The sequence below is a fragment of the Maylandia zebra genome, linkage group LG7, assembly GCF_041146795.1.
Source record: "Maylandia zebra isolate NMK-2024a linkage group LG7, Mzebra_GT3a, whole genome shotgun sequence".
Classification (NCBI taxonomy): Eukaryota; Metazoa; Chordata; class Actinopteri; order Cichliformes; family Cichlidae; genus Maylandia; species Maylandia zebra.
Genome location: NC_135173.1, coordinates 28,755,080 through 28,779,778, shown reverse-complemented (window position 1 = coordinate 28,779,778; position 24,699 = coordinate 28,755,080). Strand labels below are relative to the sequence as shown.

Below are 24,699 nucleotides of genomic sequence, written 5' to 3'. Positions count from 1 at the left end.
TGCCGGAAATCTCCTCCTCCTCTGCTGAAGAAGACGACGCCGGCACTGTGTCCCACGCCAGCTCCTCTGCTGTCTTCTCCCCCGGAAGCTCATGCTCCTGGGACCGCAGCCCTGTGCGCTTCGCTGGGAGGCGAGTTTTCCTCTTCCGACTAGCCATCCCACTTCTGACACCATATGTCACGGGGTCCCCTTCCAGACCTCTCCCGGACAAACACAGGCGTAGTCGGAAAGGTATTAGTGTGGATACTTTATTTGAAACGGCCTCCCCAGTGCATAAAAAGATGGTTGCAAAGACATAAAACTGAGATCCGCGCTACACCGCCTGTATGTTACAACACACTCCCCTTCATATCCGGCTCGCCGTCTCTTATATCCCGTAACCCCTCCCCCTTGGCGTCACCACCAATTCTTTATTCTAACTTTAATCCCCGTCTCCCTCCCCCAGAATTTCTTTTTCATTATACACTCACAAAACATATACATTGATACAGGCTCTCAACTATTTCCCGGAAGTCTACCCGACTTCATATACACATTAACGGCCCACGTAATGAGGCCATTCTCATGACGGTCCAGACACACGTGAACTCATTATTTAAACCCCACACCCCCATACCATCGGCTTGCGTCACCCTGCACGATTGGCGATCCCCCCGCACGTCTCCCCGACCGACGCCCTTAACAAGTAAGTGGGAACCAAAATCTAGCCACCCCCGATGCGGCTCACAACTTGCTCCTCACCCCTTTTATTCCTCTACTCGGTCGTCAGAAAGATACGCCGCCCCGGGTGCCAAATCGAACTAATGGTGGCGATCTAATGGTGGCGACCTAATGGTGGCGGTGCCATACTCAGCGGACTCTGCCTTGAGACGGGTCACTCCGTCACAGTGATGAAGAGAGACCTGAGCGTAAAAGCGAAGCTCTCAATTTACTGGTCGTTCTACCTCCCTACCCTCACATATGGTCATGAGCTTTGGGTAGTGACCGAAGAATGGGACTGCGGATACAAGAAACGGAAATGTGCTTTCTCTAAGGGTTGCTGGCTTCTCTCTAAGATAGCGTTCAGCCATCTGGGAAAGGGCCCAGAGTAGAGGCAGTTGAGGGGGCATGGGCATGGCATGGGAGGTGTTCCAGGCATGTCCCAGGAAACACTGGAGAGATCATAGCTCTCAGCTGGCCTGGGAGTGCCTTGGTGTTCCCCCAGGGAGCTGGAGGAGGTGGCTAGGGAGAGGGAGGTCTGGGCTTCTTTGCTTAGGCTCCAGATAAGTGGAAAAAATGGATGGATGAATGGATGAATGTAATGTATGAAGTTGTTACATTGAGAACAAACAAATACTATAAATACCTTGGAGTACACATTGACAATAAACTGGACTGGGCTAAAAACACCACAGCACTTTACAGGAAGGGCCAGAGTCGTCTCTATTTTTTGAGGCGACTGAGGTCCTTCAACATCTGCCAGAAAATGCTCAGGATTTTCTACGAGTCTGTTGTGGCCAGTGCGATCCTCTATGCTGTTGCATGCTGGGGGAGCAGGCTGAGGGTCGCAGATGCCAACAGACTCAATAAACTAATCCGTAAGGCCAGCAATGTTGTGGGGATGGAGCTGGACTCCCTCAAGGTGGTGTCGGGGAGGCGGATGCTGTCCAAGATAAAGACAATGTTGGATAACACCTCCCACCCACTCCATGACATGCTGGTCAGTCACAGGAGCACGTTCAGTGAGAGACTGAGATTACCGAAAAGCACCACTGAACGACACAGGAAATCATTCCTGCCTGTGGCCATCTCCCTGTACAACGCATCCACTTAACACACTGTTTGCTGCTACAACTACACATGTTTCTTTTCCAACTATTTATCTATGAGTGACTTATGTATGTATGCATGTATATATATGTATATATTGTACTATTCTTAGTTAGTGTATTGTCTGTCTTGTCTTAATGTTGGTTTATAATGGAGCACTGTAACAAAAAATAATTTCCCCCAGGGATCAATAAAGTATTCTGATTCTGATTCTGATATTTTAGACAAGTGAGAACTTTACAGCAAAATGAGGACAGCTCCATAAACTAATGACATTTTGGTAAATTAGCATCTTTACACTGTTGGCTGGAAAATTTAGAAACAAAACATTTTTTGAAATTAAGGACCTGTTTTTCGTGCAAAGTGAAGAGATTTATTGACAACTTGGGGTGTTTGTTAAATTTCTGGAAAGGATATTTAAGAAAAATTGAGAGTATAATATTGTTTTTGAAATTAAGGCAATTTTTCTAGTATGTAAGTCCTCAAATGGCTTATGTTACGTTGTTAAGATGTTAATTTTGGGTTTTAACTTCATGTCAATGTAATATGTCACACAGATACACACAAAACGATGTGTGCATGTTACCAGATATAGCAGTGTCTGGTGCTGTGATGACTCTGGTTGAGCAGCTGTCATGGATGTAAAAGTGAGCCGACTGGAAACACAACCTGCAGAAAAACAAACACTTCCTTTAGACGACAATCAACATTGCACTGATAGGCAGGAAATGCTTTTTGCTTTCATGTAATTTAGCATTAGCCCAGATTTTAGAAAATACAAAATAATCTCCCCATAACACCAGTAAATAAGATGTTAATAGGTTTGTAAACAGATGACAGCACCTCTGTACTGTCTCGGACAGACATGGGCATCAGGGATTTTCACAGATGGGGAAAAAAACCTGAATCAGAGCTGATCTCTGAGATTAACAGAGATGGGCAGTAACGCGTAATCCGATTACTTTTTTCAAGTAACGAGTAAAGTAAGGGATTACTATTGCAAAAACGGTAATTAGATTACGGTTACTTTCCCATAAGCACGCTGCGTTACTGTGTTAATAAAACCGTGATTTTTTTGTGAGAATGTCTCATGACAATGACGTAAGCGAGTGCGACGGTCGTGGCAACAGCTGTGTGCAGATCAACAATGGATAATATATCGAGTGCAGGAGAGAGTATGAGCGTGCAGTGTTTAAAGAGTGGAAGTACTGACCTTACTTTGAGTTTGATTCCGTAAAAAGTGACAAAAACATTAGCGTCCGCTGCTCACTGCGTGGGAAGAAAACTTATTTTTACAGCGAAAAAACCCCTAAACTTCCGAGCAAGCACCGAGTGCGCTATGACTAGGGATGGGTATCGTTTAGGTTTTATCCGATACCGGTGCCAAATCGGTACTTTTGAAACGGTGCCGGTGCTCAAACGGTGCTCAAACCGGTGCTTAAAGAATGGAGAACACAAAATTGGTCCAAAAACCTCTCATGTTCAGCTGTTTTTTGTAAAAAGATAACAATCCTTCCTCTGACCTGCACCAGGGTAAACCTCCGCCTGCCCCACTCCTGCTTTACAGGTGAAAATAGAGCAACAGGACCGTTGAGCCTTTGACTTTATTTATGTTCTTCTGTGTTTTACTTGCATCTATTTGAAAGAGTGAGTGTAAACACAAAAAATATTTTATTTTATGTGCTGGAATGTGCAGAAAATAGGTTTAAATGTTAAACTAATTTCTTCCAATCTGAGAATTTTGTATATAATTTAATTTTTGCTTGATGCATAAAGTTAAAAGATTAAAACAAGTTTTAAAAAGATACTTTTCCATTTGATTACATTTTGTATGATGGATTATGCAGAAAAAGTAGAATTGGGCTGAAAGATCTATCACTTTATCACCTATTCAGGTTCTAAGTCATGTTTTTAAAAAGTAACTAAGTAACTAATTACTTTTGAAAATAAGTAATCAGTAAAGTAACGGGTTTACTTTTGGGGGAAGTAATCAGTAATTAGTTACTGATTACTTTTTTCAAGTAACTTGACCAACACTGGAGATTAATGACAAATACTTTGAGAAACTACTTTGACTAACAAAAACAATCTCCCAACAGGTCTCAGAGGTTTTTACACCAGCCCCCCACTGTCCACTAATCTAGTCTGATTAGCCCTGCATCAAGTTTCCAAACCAAACAGAATAATTTCTACTTTATTAATTCTACTTCATTCTACTTCTATATTAATTCTTCAGTCTAGTTTTTTTTTCTTAAGATAGTTGTTCTACAACTTACTCAAGGTAAGGAAATCTTTAGTCTCAGATGACTGCTAGTGTTTACCTAACAGTACAGATGCAAAATGACTGAAACTAGTAGCACTGCAACAATAAGCCACAAAATCATCTTCATGATTGTTAATTCACTCGGATAAAGTATTTCTCCTACTGAAAACACTGCATCCAGATAAATGGAATCTTTACGAGATTAAAGATTTCTCTTTTTCTTTTAAATGACACAGTTTAGGTCAACAGGAGCTATAAGCAGAAAGGAGTATAGGACCCGTATCCCTTAAATGATTTTGCTTTTAATGTCAGCCAGAGTCCTTGAGTGGTCTCGTCGCATCAGTGAGGGTTCATAATTCAGGGTAGTCAAGTGGTTGACGTAGACTTCCAATAGTTCCCAGCATTGGGCAGTTGAATGGTTATTCACACATTCCAAAACAACAAATTTAATTGATCTACAATACTTTGTATACTACATTAGGCAGCATTGCAGCTAAAAGGATTAGTTCCATATGCCTCCTCCATATATGTATACTATGATTTTGGTCCACCCTTTGCAGATTATGTTCAAACATGGTGTTCATTATGGACAAATTGTGATTTGCAATAACAAAACACCACTGTGTTTCAGATGAGGAAGGCTGTGCATGCCAGTCACACTCCTCCAGGTTTTACTATCATTGCTTATATCAGGGTTAAAGTCTCCCAGTAGGACAACAGAGTAATGAGGTGTAGCAGCTTGAGCACCCGTTTCAGGGACTCCAAGAAGGCTAAACTGTTGCTTGGACTTTTATGCCAAACAACAGTCAGTACCTGCTCCCCGACCCAAATGACCTGGGAACAAATCCTGTCCTCATTAAGCGGCGGAAGCCTAAATGCACTGGCAGCAATCCGAGGGGATACAACAACCCCTAGTCTCTTTGAGTGTTTATGTACAGAAGTGCTATATAAAAACCAGTCCATTTACCTTTTTTTTTTTTTTAAATTCAGTCCTGTCTGGCAGGTTTTGCAATTAGCATTATGATCTGAATCCAAAAATGTGCCAAACACATTTTGCTTTTCTAAGACGAGCTCTCTAAATTCTCTATAGGCTCCTCTTCTTCATGTGTTTCTTTCATCGGTTTATTTATCATTTTCTATTAGTGTTATTTTATTTATTAGATTATATGTAATATAGTATATAGTATATTATGACCTTGTCTAAGTTGACAGGCAGCAGAAGAAAAAAAAATGGAAGGGGGCGAAAACAGGAAAAACATAATAAAAGTATAGAGTGCAAATAGAAATGTGATGCCAAATGCTGCACCTGTAAGAGACGAAAAAACAAACAAAAAAAACCCAAACCCCATACAGCATCTAGAAGACAAAAATATAAAAATGCATAGTTAAATTAATCAACAGTTTTCTTGCGGTGCACACACGCATGTCTGGCGTTATTGAGGGTGGGTTGGGGGTGGTTCCTCTCCCTGCTCCTCCCAACTGGTCGTTGATTATCCCCCACCCCTCTTTCTTTCTGTCCCTTTTCTTCTTCAGTTCCTCCGCCTTCTCCTCTTGCCTTTCGGCAACCTGGCCTTCACCCACTGTCCACTCTGGCATAATACCCACACAGATAATAACACAATTTATAAAAACAAAACGATTAACCCCAGAGTCTACAGCGCTCGTCCTGGAAAAAGCAAATGTGTTTGGCACAACAAAGCATTCAGGCAATGATTCTGTCGCTAAACCTGCCTGACAGTACAGGTTAAAAACAAACAAGCAATTATATAGAGATTGACATATTTTAATGCAGAACATTTGCACTTCATTAAAAGTTTATTTTCACAGAATGTAGTATGACTACTTTTATCTAAGTATAGGATTTGGGATAGATACTTCTTCCACAACTGCAAAAAGTTTCATTCTAATTATATTAATATTTAATATTATAAATCATAATAATTTTACTAATAACCACAAATCTAACCACCTAGTAGAATTAGTTTTTAATATTTTTCTTGCTTTTATTATGAACACAATTATAAACTATGTATATAAATATATCAACTAATAAATATATAAACTTATCAAACTAAAATAATTTTAAAAAAGACAATTGTACAAGTATTTTGTACAAATATTTTAGCAGTGCAAACAGACAGATGCATAGCTTTTTCCCTTTGGTCTGCAAGTCCAGGGCAAGACACCAGATTTAAGGATCTACAACATGGTACATGGTAAAACTCGTTCTTACGTAGTGGACTGACATGACCGCAAAGTATGAAAACTTAGCCCACATAGCAAACAGCAGCTACAAGGATGGTGTGTAGTTTGACCCTTTAGGTTGCTACACAAAATCATAGTAAAAACCTTAACTGTTTTATCGGCCACTAATTCAGATCAGAAAATGAGCTACTTACTACTGTTGTGTTGTGTTGTAAAAAGACAGCACACCTTATTTGTTCACATTTTGGAAAATGTATTTAATTAAGAATGAAAGAATAAAAACTATTTTTCCTTTTCTTAGAAACTCATTATGATTTTTTTTTATCTTAAAAGGTGTGTGATAATGTAAACAGGAGTTCAGAGACTTCAGAACTTCTCTTTGAGTACTCTAGTTTTAATGATTTCTTTAGCAGTAATGTAATTTCCACTGCTACACTAGGATTTAATATTAGGGCTACTTTTCCTTTGGCTCCGCCCTCCAATTAGTCAGTTGGTTGGAGCAATTAGGATTCAGCTTCGAGCACAGAGCTAACCGTAAGACCGTGAAGCGCACGCAAACGCAGTCTTGCATACCTGATTGCTTATTTCAACGCATGACTTCTGAGTTGTATGTGGGCATTATTGAATTTACACGAATTTAATTGCGCGAGTAGCGATTAGTACTCGTGCAATTAAATAATTTTTTTCTCCCGCATGACTTTTGACATACATATAACACCATAGAAACTACTTAATGCAATTATATTGATTATAGTAACTTGTGAGAAGCTCAGATTAAATTAAGTAACTGAGCTGCAGCTTAGTAACAACCACATTAACAGATAATCACACACTCTAAACTGAAAACAGCTACCATCCACATCCCGTGAGATACTCAGGATGTAGGATAAATATTAATATTGTGCATATCCAAACCTTTAAAGACTGTTTAGCTATATCCTGATTTGCTGCACAACTCTCACCTTGCTGCAACTTTGTAGTCAATCGAAATCCTCTCACCCTGCTTCATCTCAAATGCACAGCAGCAGTGGCCAAATGAGCACCGTGTTGTGAGTTAGTGAAGGAGGACACAACAACAGGAGGATTAGTGCAGTCTGACCTCCTGCTGCTCGCCCTACAAGAAGCTGATACGATTCCTTCTATCCGACATAATCAGTCAGATGTCCTTTTCGATCCTGCAGCCCTCCCAGGACGCTCTCCTCTGAGTGATGCTCAGAGCACTGCAGCCAAAGCACATCCTTTATTAAGGATTAATCCTCCTGCTCTACAGATTATTACCAGTTTAGCACTGCTCAGTCTTAGGGATACAACAACAAGCTGATTGCCAAACAAGAGCAATATGTTTATCTTCAACATGGCAGCTGACAAATGTACTCTGTGAAAAATAACTAAAAATGTTTACACTGCATTTGACAGCGTGTCTTTGATTGGATTTCTGGAGCTGGGTATTTCACGGTCAGAAAGATTTTCAAGATTTGTTGTCAAAACAAGACAAAAAAAAAAGTTTGGGGTTTGTGACGAGGAGAAAACAAAGCATGCAAACAAAAAACTACGACTATCCTTAAAGAACATTCAGTTTGCTTCATATTGAGCATTTCATATATCTCCATAAATAAAGAAAAATGGCATCTCTGAAGGTTATCCAAAGTGAATCAACAGAGAGCTGCAGTAACAGATGAAAGGCTTCATTCAGCATGAACAGAAGGTATTATTTGTGAAGTGTGTGTATTTGCTCACCAAAACACAAATAAAAACACACAATACGATGCATGATCAAGATTGAGCCCATGTTTGAAGAGATTAGGTTTCCCAGAAAAATGTGAAAATCTTCTGGTTGATGTTGATCATCAGAAGATATATGTCACGTGTAGTTGGGTTAGAAGGCGGGCAGTGGAGATGGGGATTATGCATATGTGTTTTTAATAGATACTAGGAATATATTCTTAACACCTTTTAGAAAAAGAAAACGTGACAAAAATCATGAAATTATTGGAGGAGGATTTGGATTAGACAATAAGTCGGATGCTAAATGTGCTAGCGTTTTTCAGTATTTTCAGTAAACAAAAATGCACTTTTGACATAAAACTGGTACAGGAAAAGGCTAAATGAACTTTTCAATCATTTCAAATGATATTCCAATGTCACGTATCTTCCTGATGTTAATCTTGTACCATACGTACAAGAATAATTGCATGATATTATTACCCACGATGGATGACCCTCCTATGGATGGGTCTGGATCATTCTCACGTGGAGCACAATTTGGGTGGGAAGTGGTCTTCTATTGCACATCACCATGTTCATGGTAAATGCACAACAGGCTGCAGAAAAAAGCCTTTGTTTTAACCATATTGTTCACAACTCTCACTTACCTTTGGACTAAACCACCTGCGTAAATGTGTTAAAAGAATCTCACTACATAAAGTGTAAATTTTAAATAGATGGGGGATTATAAAATTGTACTATGTATCCTGCATGCATAAACTGTTTTCCATTATATGCAGATTTACCGGCAGTACCTACCGCCAGTAGACGAGAACACAGATGAGAGCAATCAGGCCGAGGACGGTGAGGGTGGAGATGACAGCCAAAGGAACCACAGCCTTCCTCTCTTGTTCCCTGATTGAACCAACTCTCGACTCGTGGCTGCTGTTACTAGCATCTGTAGAGAAATAACACCAAAAGAGTTGGCAGCTAAAAAAACGCTGCTGGAGAGCAGAAATAAAAGTCAAAACCCACCTACTTTTTAGATGAAGGCTCAAGAAGTATAATAAAATTGGTCAACAGAGCCACAAACACTATATGCCAGTGGCATACAAACCCAGTCAGGGTCATATTTTAAACGTGTCAGTTTAAACTGGATATAGTTAACTTTTAATTACAAAAAAGTCATTATAGTCATGGTATTTTTATACATTTAAATTGTAAGTATTAGGTGAAACAAAAGGTAGAATATGGCTATTTCAAACATGTTTTTCACTATTTAACCAGCTTTTCCTTTGTTTTTGTTTTTTTGTGACAGTCAGCAAATGCATTTAAATTTTTGCTTATTTTGCCTGAAATGTAACCACAGGGTCAAAGTCAATCTAGAATCAATGGAAATAATGCAAAAGAAAGTATAAAAATATTGGTCCCATGTAGAATCCAAAATGTAGTCTCTAAAGCCACCATATTTCTGACCTCCTATCCATAAAATATATATAAAAGATGGTCGTACACTGATTAGTGAATTTATAGTAAATTTATGTTGTGAAACCTTAAATAGAGCATTGTTGCTCTTGCCGGTGGTGGCAGTGTCCGGCAGCCTCGCCTCTGTCAGTGCACCCCAGGGCAGCTGTGGCTACAATGTAGCTTGCCATCACCAGTGTGTGAATGTGTGTGTGAATGGGTGAATGACTGGTTGTGTAAAGCGCTTTGGGGTCCTTAGGGACTAGTAAAGCGCTATACAAATACAGGCCATTTTTGCTTTGGGTTTTTTGTAAACCTGTTAAAATTTAAGTCTATAACCTGCCTTCAGACTTTACTGCATTTTCAGCAAATCTGTATATCTTTACACAGATTATTGTATTTATAGAATACACTGATAAAGCATAGGACCACAAATGTAACACTATCGACTGCCAATCCAAAAATAACGTCCTCTGCTTGCTTGCTAACTGCTCTTTCATTTTCAAAATATATTACAGCCCACAGATTTAGACATATTTAGTCAAGCAAATCATAATTTTATCAATCAGGTCTTGTCAACAAACTGTACTTACTCTCCCACTTGCTTCAATTGAACAACTTTGCCTGAAGTATATTTGAAACTTTGAGCATATAAGCATGGAACATTTAAAAGTAGAGGAAAGAAAATAGGAAAACAACCATAGATGGTCCAATGTAAAAGAAAGAATTAAAAATCAGCATCAAAAGGGTTTTCTGATGTCACATTTGCAAAACTTCAATATGAGACCTCCAAGAATAATAAAACAAGCTTTCCTTTCTCTTGTGGGGTTGTATCGACTTTTTTCATTGTACTTAAATTACTTAAGTGAATACATAAGTAATTTATTTATTTATTTATATGTTAGAGCAGCGGTCCCCAACCATTTTTGCACCACGGACCAGTTTACGTGTGACAATATTTTCATGGACTGGCCTTTAAGGTGCCGCGGATAAATACAACAAAACAAAACCAGTACCAAAAAAAAAGAGATTTATTTATAACACACGGGGAAAGACCCAGGAAAACCAAGTTAACGATAAAAACGATAAAGAAAATAAGGATAAAAACCAATGAAAACCCTGAAAAGCGTAAATTTCCCACCCAAGCCTCAACCCTCGCGGCCCGGTACCAAACGACTCATGGACCAGTACCGGTCCGTGGCCCAGGGGACGGGGACTGCTGCATTAGAGCACGTAGCAAAATGGTAATACAGCATCGTAGGTTACACAGATTTCTTTGCACTGTGCTCTTCTGTTTCCAGGTGTTAGGTATTATTTTTGTGAGCTTTCACTAATTATTTTTAATGATATATGAAAAATACCCACAGTGCATCTTTCCTGTAAAAGTGGATAGAAATGTACGCTGTGGAAGACCTAAACAACATTTCACTCAACTGAAACATGATTCAAATGGAAATTTCACATCTGATTAATTAAACACAAGTTGTGGACCAACTTCCAAACTTGTTGCAAAATAAATTATTATCAAAAATAATTAGAACTTATAGTACTATCCCTTTGTACTTCATCATCTTGGCAGGTAACACATACAAATTTAATGGTGACCCCAAAAACGTGAAGAATAATTAATAATTTGAAGACTTACAAGAAAAAAAAGAAGCAAATAAAATGTAACTGAGCTCTTCTTGGCTTACTCAAAGTGTTTATGAAACAACGTTGGACATTCTCATACCTCTAATATCTATTTTAGAATAAAAAAACACATTTATATCTCAAAACACAATGCTCTCCCTCATTCAAAATTGACTAATGTGCTGTACAAATACAAAATTCATCACGATAAAAACACCTGCCAAACCATTTGAAACACAGGGAGGCACAAAAGCCTTTAATGAAAAGTCCATCACTGATTCCTCAAAGTACATAACCTATAATGGCTGAACCTGAGGTCACTCAGCAGCTCCCCTTACCTCAACTGGTCGCAGCAGATGGCTGCCCCTCCCTGAGCCTGGCTCTGCGGGAGGTTTCTTCCTGTTAAAAGGGAGTTTTTCCTTCTCACTGTTGCCAAAGCACTTGCATTTGTCTGTTATATTATTGTACGATTTACCTTAAAATATAAAAGTGCCTTGAGGTGACTGTTGTTGTAATTTGGTGTTGTATAAATAAAATTGAATTCAATTTAGCCGCTAAACCATCCTTTCTGACAGCCTGTAAAAACAACAATAGTGTGAACTACACATGACTGAAAAGCTGTTTGCTAGACCTTTTCTGCACAGACTGACCCTGTACTGTCATGAATGAGTGGGTCAGACCTGTTAACCAGCTCATATCGAGTTTGTGGTGCGCTTTAAAAGTAAAACCAATTCATCCAATAATTCATCCAGCACACCTTTTTATGCCGGTTTTAAACCTTGGACTAATTACTAGAGGATGAAAAATATTAGTCAATTCAATGAGGAAATTGAAATAGAAGACTCAACTCAAAAAATTAAAAATCAAATCAAATCAAATATGTGACTTAAGGAACCAACAGTCTTAAAACCCCCTCTTAACAAATATAAATAAAAAGGTTGGAGGTTTCCCCCTAACATATATTTAGCTACCAGGCAGGCTTTATTTTTAATTTATCTGAAAGAAAAGTCAAGGCAATGTTCAATACACATCATACAACACAGATCAGTTGACCTCAAATTACCTCTAAAAAAATAAAATAAAAGGAGTGACCCACTACTTTTCTTTTCCATTTGCAAACATTTGGCCTTTGTTGTTATTAGTGCAGTAACACACCAAGACCTTCTACAACAAGACCATGTGAAAACCTTTTTTTTTTTTAAATCATAAAATTTTGGTATTTTCAAGGACACTTTGACGAACAAAGCTTTATGGATGAAAATCTTAAAAAAAAGAAAAATCCAACCAAGAAAAAAAAAGATATTTTAAGTTTTTTAAAGAATTATTATTATTATTATGCAACTTTGAAGTAACAGGGATATTAATTATGATATTACCCACCTGCAGCAAGATTTTAATAAGATCAATGTGAATTTCATTTAAATAAACTAAAAATCAAAGCCTGTCAGGAAGGGAAAAAATCTTTCTCTGTTATTTATTACTTGATTTACTTTGTAAATACTACAACTTTAAATCACTTTTCACTCATATTTACAACCTATACATAGCACAGCTGAGACAATATAAAGATAATATAGATATGTGAACCACTTTGAAAATCAAAACAGCTCTGCTGCCCTCTGGTGCCCATGTCAAGCAACATTTGAAAAGGCATTTCAGTGTTTAGGGTTTTTGAGCATCACTAAACCTTGATGACCAAAGCTAGACCACATGTCATCTTTTTTTTTTTTTTTAAATTACAGTAATAATTTTGGTTGTTGTCAGGATATTCTTTAACTTTCTGTCTCTATCTCATGATAGTGTGGCCTCTTTAAAAGGTTTTATTCTGTCATCAAATGTAGTGCAGCGTTTAGGGCTCCTGCATTTTCGCATCTTCTTCTTTATTAGTGGCCATGAATATCTTACTGCCTCACATGTCATCAGAGAGGCTCCATTAGAATTATATTAAATAAGAAAAATACTTCACATGGAAGTGGAGCTATTTACATCCCTGATATGCAGTTTGAAAAAACAACAATATATGGCTGGATGCAATCCATTAAGATAAATATATCTGAAATTATAGTGAAGAATGTGATGAAAGGTTCATAATAGTTAAGGGGCCTGTATAGTTAAGTGAATTTTCTTTATTTTGATTTAACAGACTGAAATTATAAATGACGTTTTCTTTTTCTTCTCTTACAAATGAAGAGAAGTAGATTAGTCTTTTGGATGTTCAAAATTCTTTCTAACAAAGCATGTGTTTCCTAGTTTCCAGGGCAAAATTGCAAATGCAGTGAAGTTTTTGTCCCCCGCGCACTGGCAGCTTTTTTTTGTTTTGTTTTACCTGCTACTGGCTCCTCTTCTGTCAACTCCCTTTCTGTGTGCTCAGAGATACTGAAGTCAGAAGATGTCTCGTTGTCGTAGAGGCTTTCACTCTGCCCTGAGCTGCTCCCCTCCTCCCTACCTAGCGACCAATGTGAAGCAGAGGTTACTGCTTCCGTTGTCGTGTCTCCTACCTCGAAGCCCAATGCATTGCTACTCTCACTTTCAAAATAAAATGCTGAGGAGTGTTCATCCAGATCGTCTGGGTTCTGGCCAGCCTCTGAGGAGCTAGATGGGGAAGCACTGCTAATAACGTTCATCGAGTAAGGGAGCATGCTCTCCCCAGAGGTTGAAGTTTGAACCATGTCCCACTCCTGATCTATGCCCTCCTGGGAGTCGGGGAACAGGCCTGAGCCAGATGCACTGGTACTGGTGTCTATCACCTGTCCCTCTGAAGCGAGAGTGGTGGGGGAGGCTGTGGGTGAAGGAGTTAGCACAGATGATACAGAGAACCAGGATTCCATGATGGCAGATGCTGTGGCTGCAACAGAAATTGGCAGGTCACTTTGGGTGGCTTGGAGAACCTGGGAGTGTGAAGAAGATGATGAAGGCAAGATAGCACTACGGGATGACAGTGGCTGACCTAAGGACAGACCATCAGAGCCCACCACAGATAAAGAGTGTAGAAAATTGTCAAAGTCAACATGAGTGGCTGAAAGGAAGCCCAAACTTGAGTAAAGCTCTAAACTTATAGAGTCCCAGGCTGAGGAGGACAATTCAACATTTAACAAATGCAACCAAGGGGAGGATGCTGATGGCTCCAAAGAGCAGTCACACAGGGCATGCACATCACTAACTAATGGAAACCTGTCACCACTGCCCTCTTTGAGAAAAGTCTCTATTGTTTTCCCTGTGGCATATCTTGAATTGTCAAAAACAGATGAGAAAGAACTAGATAATCCCAGGGTAGGGTCAAAAAGGAAGCGGTTACTAGACAGATGAACCGAAGGTTCTAGGGTGGGGATGACAGACAGAGATGCTGCTGAGAGAGACTGATCCCAGGAAGATTCAGAGAGCTTGGTGGTGAAAACAATAGCAGACGGGTCTAGAAGTGCTTGGAGTGGAGGTGTACTGCTAAATACTGAGGGATTACTTGAAGATCCAGACAACACATCATCATTGCTATCAGTATCATCAAACCCAACACCATGAAAGACAGGGTCAGTCGCCCAACCAGACAGGGAGTGTGAGGGGTGAGGGAGGTAAGGCAGGGTAGAGGCAGATAGCGTGAAGACTGAAGCCTGGGAAACTGGGTCTTTGACAGGTGACAGGGATGTAGCAGTAAGCTGTGAGTCCAAGGGAGACAATACAGGCCAAGAGGAGGTAGGATCATGCAAGCAGGTGGAAGAGGCACAGCTGGAATCCACGGCGTCACACAAAGGAGAGGAGGTGAAGGAGGAGGAAGTTGAGGGGAACACAAATAGGCTCTCACCATTGGACAGTGGCTTTGTGGTCTGCACGAGAATGCGGCTTAATTGGACAGATGTTTTGGTAGGTGAAGAGGAAGGTTTGGAAGTTGAGCTTTCTGTCTGGATCTCTGGAATACCTCTGGGCTTAGTAGAAAGACTTCTATCAGTGGTGTTGTCTTTGTTTGTTGGGTGTGCCAAACGTGGATCAGTCTTGGTTTGGATGAAGGATGTAGAAGACGACGTTGTGCTGCTCACATTACTTATATGAGACATGACATTGGTTGCAGTGTTGCCTGATTGAGAAACATTACCTTCTTTGGTCTTTGCACTGGTAATTGTAGGAGTAGTGGTAGTTACTTTTCCAGAATAATCTTGTTGACTTAATCCTCTATTAATGTAATCAGCCTTTGAAGTGGTGACTGTGGGAGCAGTGGTACTTATACCTCCCTTTATTTTGCCTTTTCCGTTTAGGGTAATGCCTCCATGAACACCATCTATTTTTATCGTGCGGTGTAAAGGAGCAGTGGTGGTATAAAGTGAGTTTTCTTTGGTTGTTTTGGTTAAATTAAACAGAGCATTGGCATTGAAGTTAGCTCTTCCCTTTGTTTCTGGTGGCAGGGTCATTTCTGGTGACCACATGGAGGTACTATGTTGTTGCATCTCTTCAGAATTGCTCAACACTTGACCAGATTGAGTGGCTCTAAGAGGAGGAAGTGGATCCTTGGTAACTTTCCTGTGACCCGACTCTACTGTTGTAGTTCTAATAGTAGGCAAAAGCAAAAAAGGTGATTCAGAAGTTGTTGTCCTCTGCAAGTTTGTTGCACTCCAATCCAGATCGTGGTCCTTAGTTTGTCCTATTTCATCCCAGGTAAGATCTAGATCATACTTGACCTGTTGGTAAAAGTATGGTTTACAGACTTTGACAAGTAACAGTAATTCTACAATTAAACAATGAGATGGGGAAAATAGGATTTTTGTTTTTACCTCATTACTATATTCATAAGAAGCTGGATCCAGTGCATTTTCTAGAAAGGGAACAGAATGCAACATTAGTTATATACAATGCAAACAAGAACTAGAATAAATCACTTAATTTCAAAATAACTCTAGCTTAAATTTTCTTCAGGATGGCTTTAAGTTTCCTTCAACTTATATTCATGTTATTTTTAATTTCCAGAATTAAAAACAATGTTCAAAGAAAGAAAATGCTGAAAAAGCAGAAATAGGTAACAAAGGTCATAACAAATTGGAAACACAGACGAAAACATCTCAGACAAGAATAGGTAAGCTCCTGGACAATTAATCCTTTCATTTAGTTTTGTTATTCTAGGACCAATAATCAGAATGGGAATGTGTCACTCGGGATAGAAAAAAGGACAATACAAAAAACCATATGGAGAAAATGAAAAAGAGGAGGATTATTCAGACAACTACATGTGATAAAATGACAATTTATGAAAAAAACAAATGGTGACAACATATCGGGTACCTGCATGCAGGAATTATCCCCAAAAGACACAAACACATGAAGCATTTGCAACTTGTAGTTTTTCCTGTTTCATTCTTATAAAACTAGACAAGTTACAGAAAGGAATCTGAACAAAAAGCTTTCAAGTTACTTCTTTAACTCCGATTGTCTCAAACTTTTGTTTTCAGACTGGATCCACCTGTTCCCTAAGAGGAATAAAACAAACTCATAAGGAGAGTTATCTGCTAATGCTGCACAAGCTGACTGAACTTAGAGACAGCACACAGTGGGGATTTAAGGGGGCAGGTGTGTAAATGGTGGGCTAGTGGCTCTTACCTGTTTGAAGCTAAATGACACACCACAAGGACCAGATCAGACTTGTTTGAGAAGCATGAAGTGAGGTTTTACAAGTTTAAAGAAACAGGCTTGATGGAGAAGACTCAGGGAAATGATATGTGTGTTAACTTTATCAACATTAGCACCATGGCATTTACAAATGAAATACATATCAGTATTTTTTCCTAGAACACATATCATCATTATAGATCATAAATAACACTTTTGCAAATTTCTGTATAGGAATTGTATTTTGAACGTACTTCATTTGGTGATCATAAAATTCCTACTATAATCATGTATGGTTTGCTCTCAGGAGCTCAGTGAATTCCAGTGTGGTAGCATGATAGGACCTGCGCAACCAGTCCAGTAATAAAGTTATGCTATACACTTTACTCGGTCTGAAATATTTTTTCAATTTTAAAAGTGACTAATTTTAAAGGTGAGTAAAACGTTGCCTTGTTAGTTATTCCTCACAGTCTTGTAAATGCCATAATCAATTCAGTTTTATTCATATAGTGCCAAATCACAGCAACAGTTGCCTTAAGGCACTTTACAAGGTAGAGACCCTACAATATAATTGAAAATAAGGTAATGCTACTTAAATATAAGTAGCTGTCACATCAGAATCGCTCCATTTCCTAATTTCAGAGAGTCTTCTTTATACCTGAAAATAAGGTAATGCTACTTAAATATAAGTAGTAATCTAATAGTAGTAATCTAATACTAACATAATAAGGTGTTTTTAAGATGTCGATTTCTATGTTTTTTTGTGACAGAACTATTTCTAGGCAGCTATGACTGCCAGAATGTTAGCATGTATCCAAAACCCAAGTTAGGAAAAAATCACTTATGTAAATCTAATGAATATTGAAGAATATTACAATAAGATACAGGATAATAGGATACTTCATCTTTTTGATTGTAAGAACACATATCGGTTTATTTATTATTAAGTTCAGCTGAAATACAAAGTCACTATAACTGCCAATCCAGTCCTCACTAAACAAAAGGCTGCAAAAACAAAAGGTTTGGGAAGCAGAACAGATGCCATGTGAATGTGGATGACAGCAAAACAAAGATGGCAGCTTTGCAACACTAAAAATGACTCTTTAAACCAAGTATATTGTTTAACTCTAAATACAGGAAGAGTATATTTTAAGAATCTAAAGAAACAGTTAAAAACACAGAAAAGATGAAACATGTTTTTGTGTGTTAAATCAAATGTAGTCAGTTACATGTGTACAACCATAGGGAAGGTAAAATGGGTAGGGTGAAAAGGAGATGAGGAAAAACACAAGAAATATTTATTCAGGATTTAGGGGAGGACAGATATTTGGGATAAATTGTTTACAAAGAAAATGTGTAAGAAACCAAAAAAGTTAATTAATTGCACCCTAATGATCATATTTCAGTAACAATTTAGTTAGTTTGAAGGGCTGACGCAGTTTTTCCTCAGCTTCAGGTCTTTGTGTTAAGTAAGGTTAAACAAAACCCTTTTAGACGGAAAAAAGAAATTCTCTAGCCTCAACCAAAACCAGATGTTTCCGTTACAAAAGTGACCTTGTTAGTGTGTGGTAATTTATAAGCTTTTATCTTCTAATGCAGTTTATTCCATTTATGACCATAAAACAACAGAAAAATGTAAAGAGAGAATAGCAAAAGAAAATGATGAAAATAAAAAAAAAACAATAAAATGCCATAGTAAATAAAAATGTTGAATGAAATAAAAAATGCATCCACGTTATTAGATTAAATTTAAATTATTAATTATTAATAATATGTAAAAGTGACTGGAATATATTTAAAATATGGTTAAATGATGACTTAGTAACAGTAATGTGACCAATAACATTACTAAGTGTTAACCAATTATTTTGCACTTTGTAAAGGTTCAATACAAATTAATTTTATAATATACAGGTTTGGCTATCTTGCAGGTTTGTCACAAAGTCACAATTTGCACTAGCCTTACTATTTCACAATTAATAGATTTTGTGGTTATGCCTGGTGATGGGCACGCTTGCTCTTACCAGGGTTGTCAATAGGCATGACAACCATCAATGGGTTGCTTGAACGTCCGTACAGACCATTGGAGCACACCGCCACAACCTGGATCATATAACTGGTGTTGGCCAAGAGGTCATCAAGTATCGCACCCTGGTGAAAGAATATCACATCAGTGCCAAGATTACCTACTTCCATTCTCTACAGTCATTTGCATGTCTTTATTTCACTCACAAGGAGTTAAACCATGGTCAAAGTACAGTGTACAAGTGAATGTTACAGCTATCCTAAAACTAGGCTCGTGCCCGGTACCAAACGACTCATGGTCCGGTACCGGTGCGTGGCCCAGGGGTTGGGGACCGCTGTTGTAGACAAATTCCTATACATATTTCTTAGATATTTTGATCCATATTGACATGACAGCATCATGCAGCTGCCACAGATTTGTTGGCTCTTTATACATGGCAGGTATCAAGAGCTTTCATGTTGTTACCAAATTGGGATTTTTGCCATCCAAATTTTGCAGCAGAAATCTACATTTATTAGACCAAACATCATTCTTCCAGGCTGTTGCTGTCCTACTTTGGTGATCCCCTACAAGTTATAGCCTCAGGTTCCTGTTCTTAGCTGACAGCAGCAACTATTGTCGCCTTCTTCTGTTGCTGCTGTAACACATCTTCTTCACAGTTCAACGTGCTGTACTCTTAAGCATACCTTGGTTATAACCAGTAGATATCTAAATTACTGTTGCCATCCTATCAGCTCAAAGCATTCTAGCCATTCTCCTCTGACCTCTGGCATTAACAGCATTTTCACCCAAACACATGCCATTCTCTGGATATTTTCTGTTTTGAGAAAATGTTCATTTTTTGCAATGTGATTTGGTTGACTAGATATTTGCATTATCTAGCAGTTCAACGGGTGCACCTAACAAAGTGTCTAATGAGTGTAAGTAAGCATCCTTACCTCATCACCTAATGATATTAATGCTGAAAATTTTCTGTGTCCGAGACTTATTTAATTTGCTACCTTGCGATTAAACACCACAGAAGTTGTTGCAGACATTCATCATTTGGCAAAAAAGACATTTTACTTTTGGCAAGTATCTTGCACATATTGTGGAAGTGTCATAAAACTTTTATTTCAACACAAAGTTTATTGTCTAACATAAAATCCAGGGCGACACTTTTGGGTTGGCCTACAGGTGAACTTCAACATACTCCCTAGACTATGAAATAACAATATGGCTAAGAATTATTTACCATTAAAGCCACACCAAAAACATTGAGCAGCCTAGTGAACACCTTTTTGAGAAGACAGTTTTTAGTAGTAGTAAGCAGTGCACAGTTCTTAGAGGTTCGGTGATTATCATTTGTGCAACAGCTGCTTATTCAGGCTTTACAGAGGTCAATGGTTAATATAATTGGCGAAAATATCACCCCTCTGTGAATTGCTACCTTAACGTGGTGGAGGGGGTTTGTGTGTTCCAGGGATTCCAGGGGCTATGTTGTCCCCCTTGGTAGTGTCTCCCATGGCAAATTGGTCCTGGGTAAGGGACCAAACAATGAGGAATTCAAAAGACCCCCATGAGTATAAGTCACCGGTCGTAGCAGATGCCCGCCCCTCCCTGAGCCTGGTTCTGCCGGAGGTTTCTTCCTGTTAAAAGGGAGTTTTTCCTTCCCACTGTCGCCAAAGTGCTTGCTCATAGGGGGTCATATGATTGTTGGGTTTTTCTCTGTATGTATTATTGTAGGATCTACTGTACAATATAAAGCGCCTTGTTGTTGTGATTTGGCGCTATATAAATAAAACTGAATTGAATCGAATAAGTCCAAGGGAACAGTTCACCCTTCCAGGGCCCCTCACTGGAGCCAGGCCCGGGGAGGGTGCCCAATGGCATCCATGGGGCACAGCCAGGCACAGTTCGAAAAAGGGACATGGCCTCCTGCAGGCCCACTACCCACAGAAGGTGCCATAGGTGTCGGGTACAATGTGCTTTGGGTGGCGGCCAGGAGCAGAGGCCCTGTCGGACCAAACCCTGACTACCAAAACTAGTGATTGGGACATGGAATGTCACCTCTCTGGTGTCTGGGTTAGTGCATGAGGTTGAGAGGTACCTGCTAGATATAGTCGGGGTCACCTCAATGCATGGCTTGGGGTCCTGGTGAGGGCCTAGACTCTATCTCAGTCTAGAGTTGCCCTTGCTGAGAGGCAGCAGACTGGGGTGGGTATTCTAGTATCCCCTCGGCTTGTTGCCTATACGTTGGGGTTTCTGGACAAGAGGGCTTGCACCCTGCACCTTCAGGTCAGAGGACAGGTCCTGACTGTCGTCTCGGCTTATGCGCAGTTTACTTCAAAGTACCCAGCCTTCTTGGAGTCCCTGGGTGCTTGAGAGTGCTCCACATGGGGACTGTTGTCCTACTGGGAGACTTCAACGCTCATGTAAGAAATGACAGTGAGACCTGGAGGGGGCGTGACTGGAAGGAATGGGCTCCCGGATCTGAACCTGAGCAGTGTTTTGTTACTGGACGCCTGTGCAAACCACAGTTGTAACAAACATTTTTGTAAACGATTTTGTAATCGTATCACCAGACTTGTGGAAATATTTTGGGTGAAGAGAGGGGCTGAGCTGATCACCACCTGGTGGTGAGTTGGATCAGGTGGTGGGGGGGAGGATGCTGGACAGACCTGACACACCAAAATGTATAATGAGGGTGAGCTGGGAACGCCTGGCAGAGGTCCAGTCTGCAAGATCTTCAACTCACACCTCAGGCAGAGCTTCAACAGCGTTCCAAGGGAGATTGGGGACATCGAGTCTGAATGGACCATGTTCAGCACCTCCACTGCTGAAGCCGCTGCACTGAGCTGCAGCTGTAAGGTGGTTGCTGCCTGTCGTGGTAGTATGTTGGGACACCAGAAGTGAAGGGAGCCACCAGGCTAAAGGAGGAGTCCTATTGGGCTTGGTTAGCTTTCGGGACGTCAGAGGCAGCTGATAGGTACTGACAGGCCAAGCAGAACGCGACTCAGGCAGTGACTAAAGCAAAAACCCAGTGTGAGAGGAGTTTGGAGAGGCCATGGAAAAGGAAGAAATTCTGGCAAACTGTCATGCGACGGATACTTAAGAAGGGTGTGTTCCAACTATAGGGGATCACACCCTCAGCCTCCTTGGGAAAGTCTATGCCATGGTGCTGGCGAGTCCGTCCTTTAGTTGAACCTCGGATACAGGAGGAACAATGCGGCTTTCGTCCTGGTCGTGGAACACTGGACCAGCTCTTTACCCTCTCAACGATACTTGAGGGTGCATGGGAGTTTGCCCAACCAGTCTACATATATTTTGTGGACTTGGAGAAGGCATTCAACCATGTCCTTCAGAGTGTTCTGTGGGAGGTGCTTCAGGAGTATGGGATGTCTGACCCATTGCAACAGGCCCTTTTTTATGGAGAGAATTTCTAGAAGTAGCCAAGTGGAGGGAGGCTTTCACTTGGGTGGTCTCAGAATCTCATCTCTGCTTTTTGCAGATGATGCGGTTCTGTTAGCCTTAATGTATGATGGCCTCCAGCTCGCACTGGAACAGCTTGCAGTAGAGTGTGAAGCAGTGGAAATGAGAATCAGCACCTCCAAATCTGAGGCCATGGCCCTCAGCCGGAAAAGGGTGAATTGCCCACTTCGGGTCAGGGACAACTTCCTACCCCAAGTGAATTAAACTAAAATCTCGGGGTCTTGTTCACAAGTGATGAGGGAGTGAGAGATTAACAGATGGATTGGTGCTGCGGCTGCAGTGATGCGGACGCTGTACTGGTCTGTTATGGTGAAGATAGAGCTGAATGTAAAAACGAAGCTCTCAATTTACTGGTTGATCCACGTCCCTACCCTCATCTACAGTCACAAGCTGTGGGTAGTGCGGATACTAGCAGCACAAATGGGCTTCCTCCAAAGGTTGGCTGGCCTTTCCCTTAGAGATAGGGTGAGGAGTTCAGCCATCTGGGAAGGACTAAGAGTAGACCCACTGCTCCTCCACAATGAAAGGAGCCAGTTGAGATGGTTTGGGCATCTGACAAGAATGCCTCTTGGGCGCATCCTGGGCGAGGTGTTCCAGGTATGCCCCACTGGGAGGAGGCCCCGGGGCAGACCCAGGACACGCTGGAGAGATTATATCTCTCGGTTGGCCTGGGAATGCCTTGGTGTTCCCTTGGACAAGCTGGAGGAGGTGGTAGGGGAGAGGGAGGTCTGGGCTTCTCTGCCTTGTCTGGCCCCCCATGACCCCGGCCCCTGATCAGTGGAAGAAGATGGATGGATGGATGGATGGATGGATGGATGGATGGATGGATGGATGGATGGACAGATGGCAAATATCACAAAATTTAAGAGAAAATGTTTTTTATATTATGAACTGTTGGTTGCTTTCTCACCACATCCTGGTCTCCGTCAGTCAGATATTCAGATGAGACAGCATTCTCTGTACTAGCTAGTCTGTAGTTGACTGAGTACTTGTCGATGCTGGAGTCATACACTGCCCGTGGCCTTTCCCATGTCACCAGCAGGCTGCTAAGGTTGTGTGGTGCCACCTGGATGTTCTCCGGTTCTGAACTGCAGACTGAAACACACAGATAAAAACCTCTCTTTTTAAAAATATGCTGTGATGCACTCTTTTAAACCCACGAGTTCTGCAGATGGTTTACAGCTTACATTTCCTCAGTCATTTCAGATCCTGATAAAATAAATAAATAAATAAATGTACTCATTACAGTGTGGCTGGCTTGGTATTATTGATTGTCACATTCTACAGTGTATATTCCATTTTTGCCTGCACTTTTGGACACAAATTCAAATACAGGAACCAAAACTCTAACCAAAACTAAGATCTACCTTGACTTTATTTTCTATTATAGTAACTTTTATTATTTCAGTAGCCTTTATGTAAATTTGATGAACAGGGGAACACTGGATACATTATCATGTATGATTGACTACATTAAAAAGAAGAAAGAGTCAATTAAAAGGAAAATATTACATTTTATGATTTTGCTTTTAAAATTGTCCGGATCCTCAATGCAGGTTATCACATCACATTATGTTTTATAGCTTGTTCTTTTGAAGCAACTCAGTGGTGAAATGTGTTCAATGCTTGTTTGCTGATTAGGAAAATTACACAAAAAACTACAAAGCTGAATTTCATAAAACTGAAATTGTGCTCTTCAATATAAAATTGAAGAGCATAATCAAGAATTAATTCAATTTAGATGTGAAGCCATAGTTATACCTTTAAAATTGACTTTGGTGGGCCATAAACTGTCCTAGCGCCCATCATGATGTGCCTTTATTTGTTTATTGATTTATTTGTTACTGCCTTGAGGTGACTGCTGTTGCGATGTGGCGCTGTATATATAAAATTTAATTAAATTGAACTGAATTATTAACTACCGGTAAGTAAGCAATGGATGAGTAACGTGAATTGTGGTTGTTGAAATGGCTCCTGTCTGTGTTTGTAAGTATGATTCTGGGTCAGAGGTGAGATTAGTAGTGCAGAGACAATGCAGATGACTGACACTATGAAGTCTGGGATTAACACAGATTAAAGCAGGCTGAGGATTGGCGGTGACAGACAGAAAACTCTATCCAATCATTCGCTGATTTCCTTTTCCACTGGATCTCAGCTAGGCTCAGTGCTCTAACCAGTCTGAACTCTGTTCACTGAGGGATCAAAGTGAAAATCCTGATATCATTAGCTACGAACAGCAGAAGAGGGAACAGATAAATACAAGCTGATAAATACAAATATTTTGCTTGGACCACTAGAGGGCAGTGCCAACCACGAGAACTTTGGTAAAGAATGCACAAACCTCTCTCTCTCTCTCTCTCTCTCTCCCTCCCTCCCTCCCTCCCTCCCTCTCTCCCTCCCCCTCTCCCTCCAATTTTAGTCTGTTTTCCCTGAAACCAACTGTCAGGGAAAACAGACCATGTGTTTCCATGTGGCAAACCTCAGTGTGGTCGTGGTTTGACTGATTGACTGACTGACTGGTTGGGTTGTGTATGTGTGT

At 40.1% G+C, this 24,699-nt stretch overlaps 1 protein-coding gene across 6 annotated transcripts in view; it reads right to left on the bottom strand.

Moving 5' to 3' along the window:
- The window catches only part of ptprz1a (protein tyrosine phosphatase receptor type Z1a), a 111,117-nt gene that overhangs the window by 26,264 nt on the left and 60,154 nt on the right, over positions 1–24,699 (bottom strand). For 4 of the 6 annotated variants that reach the window (XR_013099426.1, XM_076886190.1, XM_012920504.4 and 1 more), the window contains exons 9-14: positions 23,071–23,255; positions 18,688–18,814; positions 15,835–15,875; positions 13,404–15,741; positions 8,801–8,939; positions 2,396–2,478 (exon numbers count right to left, since the gene is read on the bottom strand). Coding sequence is in view for 5 of the 6 variants with exons in the window: in XM_076886190.1 (XP_076742305.1) it covers positions 2,396–2,478; positions 8,801–8,939; positions 13,404–15,741; positions 15,835–15,875; positions 18,688–18,814; positions 23,071–23,255 (2,913 nt within the window). In the remaining variant the exon portion in view is untranslated. The remainder of the gene's footprint in view (positions 1–2,395; positions 2,479–8,800; positions 8,940–13,403; positions 15,742–15,834; positions 15,876–18,687; positions 18,815–23,070; positions 23,256–24,699) is intronic. The other 2 variants (XM_076886191.1, XM_076886192.1) reach the window with 2 other exon arrangements.